Source organism: Sinocyclocheilus rhinocerous, unplaced genomic scaffold, assembly GCF_001515625.1.
Source record: "Sinocyclocheilus rhinocerous isolate Xijiao unplaced genomic scaffold, SAMN03320098_v1.1 scaffold75, whole genome shotgun sequence".
NCBI classification, from domain to species: Eukaryota; Metazoa; Chordata; class Actinopteri; order Cypriniformes; family Cyprinidae; genus Sinocyclocheilus; species Sinocyclocheilus rhinocerous.
Window position 1 is genome coordinate 1817108 of NW_015632455.1, and position 5950 is coordinate 1823057.

A 5950-nucleotide genomic window follows, 5' to 3' on the forward strand; every position below is an offset into this window, starting at 1 on the left:
ACAATACGGTATATATATATATATATATATATATATATAAATCAGTTCTTCGTAAAAAATATTTTTAAAATGACTTTTTTCATTTAAAATATTTTTTTCTTTCATTTTTTAAAAATATTTTTAATGGAAATTTCCATGCTTAGTTATTGGTTGAAAGAATGCCTTTCTAAAAGGCCACATGTGGCCTGGCTGTTATCTGCCTCGTTCACTTTTAAGAGAGGAACTACTGTGGAAACAATGATAGGTAATGATCTCAAATATAATTTAAGAAGTACCTAATGTTTAGCCTGTTAAACTTCAATTTAAATCGAATACTCCTACAGTGGAAACGCTGTGTTTCGTGATCGTGCCATGTTTTTGTTCAGTGCTCATGAATATTGTCCCCTAACAAGAGGTGGTTTCCATGGAGAACACACTTCACCTGCCCACACAACGACATCAGAGAGGTTCTGATTAATAAAACCTCTCTCATACTCAGTCAGTTCTTAATTCATCACAGATGGAAACTTCTGTCCCTCACGCCAGAAAGCAAGTGAAATTTGGTTCCAGAACCTCCTCCTCGTACTTTCTGATATTTGACAGCATAGTTTCTACAAGTAGGTTGACCATGTTTTATGTAGCAGACTGTAAACAGTGTTACTGACTGTAATAATCTGCTTTCTAAGCTTAGTTTTTTCCAAAAACTATGTTTTGTGATTGGTTTCTGTTATCTGTATTTAGTTTGATTGGCTTTTCTGTTTACAGTGTTGTGGTTTGTTGATTAGCTTCTCTGTTCAAGTTCATTATGATTCATGTAAAGCAGTTTTTCTGTTGCATAAGCTGCCCATGTATAAACGTTTTAAATGAGCAAGTGTATTTGTTTTCTTGTTTCAGGATGGACTTTGATGACGAGGACGGCGAGGGACCCAGCAAATTTTCAAGGCAAACTTTTTCCATTGTTTGCAAGCTTTCCAAACAAACAAATCAGACCACGCACCATGTCCTTTCTTTTATATTTTCTGTTGTTTGACCGTGTCTTTCAGCTGTGCCACAGCGTTTGTGCCATTTCAAGACATCGCTCATGTTATGTTGCCCTCAACTTATGGTTTCCTTTCAGTTCATGTTCTTTTAAAGGAGCTGTATCCATAGTTGCGCTGCTCCTGACGGTAAAGACGCCACACATTTAGCTAGCATTGGAATGGAGACACTGCCTCCTGCTGGAGATACAGGACACACTCCAGCAAGTCCTCTCCTGCTTGGAGCAATTACTCACTAATAATACTCACTAAATGGCTTTCGTTAAATAATCACCATCACATTGTTCCAAACCTATATGCTGCTTCTTTCCACTGAATTATACACTGGAAATGTGTAGGATTTACTTTTGAAAAATTTTCACCTAGACATTGCTAGTACATTTTACTAATAATTACAAAGAAATGGCAAGCAAACTATTAAATAAACATGAAATTGAAAACATGTAAGACTGAAATAGGATTATCCTGTGATTTGTACTTCAGTAGTTTTTTTTTTTATTTTTTACAGTGTACACGATAATTTATACTCCAAAGATAAAGCATTGCTTTCTTCAAAACAGTTATGAACAATGCACTGTTTGTAGGACTTTGTGTCTGAAATTTGTCGTCAGTGACCAAAAGCTTCAAAATATCATCAAATCTCATAAAAAACAAAACAAAAAAACAAACCAGCATATGGGTTTGAAACAACATGACTTCCAAATATATATATATACAGTGGTGTGAAAAAGTGTTGGTTGATTTCTTATTTTTTTGCATGTTTGTCACACTTTAATGTTTCAGATCATCAAACAAATTTAAATATTAGTAAAAGATAACACAAGTGAACACAACATGCAGTTTTTAAATGAAGGTTTTTATTATTAAGGGAAAACAAAATCCAAAACTACATGGCCCTGTGTGAAGAAGTGTTTGCCCCCCTGTTAAGGATATTATTATTATTATTATCTCAGCGATATTACTGTAAAACTCAACTGTAGTGTCCAAATACTTCTCGGAGGCACTTTTATGAAACAGTTCATACAGAAGTGAGTTTATATCCTGGGATACAGACACCTCAGATTGTTTAGTTTGTCTTTTTTGTTGATTTTCATTATCCACTGGTCACAGTCCATTATTATATTACCATATTCAAATGCGGTTCATGATCACTCCATTTGAGCCACAATCATAAAATCTAGAAGTGATGTAACAGACATTTTCAGGCTGATTTATCTTATTTTGATCTCTTCTCTCTCCCGTCAGGTATGACGATGATCAGATTCCCGGTGATAAGGAGCGTTATGCCAGGTAGGGCTGTCTTGGGCAGGTTCCCTCAGGATAGCTAGAAATCAGGCCCCTGCCGCCGTCAGGAGTGACCTTGGCCTCACACGAGCGACTCTGTCTAGATCTAATCTTAAATGGGTATTTAATTATCCTCAGCTGACACTCTCATCTGAAATTGCCACGTTGCTTTGAGCCATTGCGCTCCGTGGACTAATACAGCGGCCTGGCCTCCCAAGATTTATCAGTTTGCATTTTCCACTTAAAAGATTGGTTCACATCTGTCAGCGTTCAGATTATTGAGAGTCTCAGCTAAATCACAGAAATGAAGTAAAAAAGTCTTCAATTGTCCTCTCTGGCACTTTTTTAACTGAACGTTTCAGTTGAAGAAGAAGTGTTGCGACTGATCAGTCCAAGGAAGAAACCTTTTTTTCCCCTAAGTTTGAAAAGAAAGCATGAGCCAAATAAATTTATTTCTGTATATTGAGGGTCCCGAATGTCGCCTCTATAGTAATTCATAATGATGTATTTATCAATCAAGGTCACCATCGAATGCATATAAGTACATGAGAGCAGACATAGGTAGGTGGTAATTATGCAATTGCAATTATACAAGCGAAAGAAGGATCTCAAAAATGCGCACACACAGACATATTATAATATTCTATATATATATAATATATAATATTCTATTGAATTACAACAGTATACATTACCGTTCAAAAATTTGGGGTCAGTAATTTTTTTTTTTTTGTGAAAAATATTGATATGATAATATCATAATAAATATTTTATATGTTAAATTGATAAAAAGTAATAGTAAAGACTTCTATTGTTAGAACAGATTTCTATTTTGAATACATGCTGTTCTTTTTAACTTTTTATTCATCAAAGATTCCTGAAAGTGTCAAAGGTTCCAAAAAATATTAAGCAGCACAATTGTTTCTAACATTAATAATAAATATTAGAATGATTTCTGAAGGATCATGTGACACTGAAGACAATGGGTGATGAAAATTCTTTATATTATATTCTTTATAATTATATTTTAAAGTATATTAAAAAAATAATTATTTTAAATTGTAATAATATTTCACAATATTAGTGTTTTTTTTTGTTGTTGATCAAATAAATGCAGCCGTGATGAGCATAAGAAACTTCTTTAAAAACATTTTAAAATCTTTCTGATCCCAAACATTTGAACATCTGTATATAGATGATAATAATTATTTCATTGCTATAACTATATAACTACACACAACTTTTTAATACTAATATTATGTTTTATAATATACTGTATATATTGTAATATTATATCTATAGTAATAATACTAATATACATTATTTAATAATACTTATATAATAAAATATTTAAAATACATTAAAATATAAAGTGCATGATATTACAAAATTATTCTTTTATTATATCAATTTTAACTGAACAAAATTGAGGTTTTGATATCCTTAATGGTAATTATCCACGACCTGTAGTTGTAAAAGTGCTGTGCAGCTCTCACTACATGCTAATGATGGCAGTATTGTTCCTCTCTTCATCCAGAGAGAACCACAGTGAGATTGAGCGTCGCCGGCGTAATAAGATGACCCTGTACATCACAGAGCTGTCGGACATGGTGCCCACCTGCAGCGCGCTAGCCAGGAAACCAGACAAGCTCACCATCCTGCGCATGGCCGTCTCACACATGAAGTCCATGAGGGGAACGGGGAACACGTCAACTGACGGCGCTTACAAACCCTCTTTCCTGACTGAACAGGTGAGAAATCACTCGCCTGAAACACTCCATATATCAGTCATGCACTCAGCAAAGGACATTAAAATGGCCTTAACATCATACATTGCCATTTGTTCACCCTATAAAGTCTACTTTATCATACTTGATATGCAATTTTCTGATGCCTCTAAATGATCAAAACACACAATCTGTTCCATGCCTTTCTGTCGTCCGACTGATACTTTATTCTCTTTGAGCGAGTGTTTTAGTATAATTGTAAAAATGTCCACTTTCAGCTCGTGTTTAGCGTGTCTTCTTGCTGTGAAATCTTTACTGATCTTTATAACGTGAACACAAAAATAACTTTTATATTGTTAGTAATATTTCAAGACTGAAGCGATTTAGGTTATTATCATGTTAAAATGTGAGTATCAAATATGATCATCAGGCTTTTGAGGATCTTTTATTTGTTCATCTCTCAATCATCATTGCATTGCATAACGCATTTTGAAACTACAGAGCTTTGATCATAAAACCAAGCATTTAAATATCAAGACTTATTTTGGGAGGCATAGAGTGACTGATATTCATATGCATACTTTTTGGCCATATAAATATTAACATCTACACAAAATGCATATTTTTGCCTCTGTTTAGAATAAAATTTAATAGTTTTTTTGTTCATGTTTGAGTATGAGCTCCATATTCTCACTATATCATACAACCCCAATTCCAGAGATCAAAATCAAAATTTGTTTCATATTTACAAAATACATTTACGTTGGTCAGTGAAAACTTTGGAAATAATTTCTTTGTACTTTTTGTCAAGTTAAAGGGGTCATATGATGTTGCTAAAAAGAACATTATTTTGTGTATTTGGTGTAATGAAATGTGTTTATGCGGTTTAAGGTTAAAAAAACACATTATTTTCCACATACTGTACATTATTGTTTCGCCTCTATGCCCCGCCTTTCTGAAACGTGTCGATTTTTACAAAGCTCATCGGTCAGAAAAAGCGAGGTGTGCTGTGATTGGCCAGCTATCCAGTGCATTATGATTGGCCGAATACCTCAAGCGTGAGACGGAAATGTTACGCCCCTCACCATATTGTGATGATGCCCTGTCAGGCCGGAGCGATGATTCAAAAACATGAAAACCCATTATAAAAGAGGCATTCGTTGAATCCAGTGGGGACATAATTATGGATTATAATGACTTACACTGTCTTTTTACGCGTTGCGTTGCATCGCGCCGCGTAAACATAAAACCATGTCTGCATTTGTGATCGGAGAAATGACAAACAACAAGCCCTACTCTACACTGCCCAAAAAACTCGCTTTAACTACAGTGAGAATAAAAGTTACGCCTTCTTTCTTTGTGTGAACATTTGGGCGGCGTTATGCAAATCATCCCACACAGTGACGTAGACATGTGGGGGCGTGTTTAAACGAGGCGTTTTAGGAGAGCATGGACAAGTCTTAACTTTTATAAAGAATATCTCTTTGGATTTGAGACTTTAGTCTTTGCAACTTTACAGATCTTCTTTATGCACCAAGAGCTTGTAACACTCCCAAAGAGAAAGGAAAAATTGAAATCGCATCATATGACCCCTTTAAAGAGAATGAGCAAAATGTCCCAACTTCTCTGGAATTGGGGTTGTACTATATAAGCTATAAAAGGCTGATGTTGCAAATATGATGCTCAAGAAAAAACACATATGTGACCCTGGAGCACAAAACCTAGTCTTAAGTCGCTGGGGTATATTTCTAGCAATAGCCAAAAATACATTGTATGGGTCAAAATTATAGATTTTTCTTTTATGCCAAAAATCATTAGGATATTAAGTAAAGTTCAATGTTCCATGAAGATATTTTGTAAATTTCCTACTGTAAATATATTAAAACTTAATTTTTGATTAGTAAAATGCATTGCTAAGAACTT

The 5950-nt window shown here is 34.4% G+C and overlaps 1 protein-coding gene across 5 annotated transcripts in view; it reads left to right on the forward strand.

The window, feature by feature from the left end:
- Positions 1-5950, forward strand: part of LOC107742312 (aryl hydrocarbon receptor nuclear translocator 2) — a 95120-nt gene that overhangs the window by 14430 nt on the left and 74740 nt on the right. For 2 of the 5 annotated variants that reach the window (XM_016555232.1, XM_016555233.1), the window contains exons 3-5: positions 874-921; positions 2262-2306; positions 3838-4051. In XM_016555232.1, coding sequence (XP_016410718.1) covers positions 874-921; positions 2262-2306; positions 3838-4051 — 307 coding nt within the window. The other 3 variants (XM_016555234.1, XM_016555235.1, XM_016555236.1) reach the window with 2 other exon arrangements.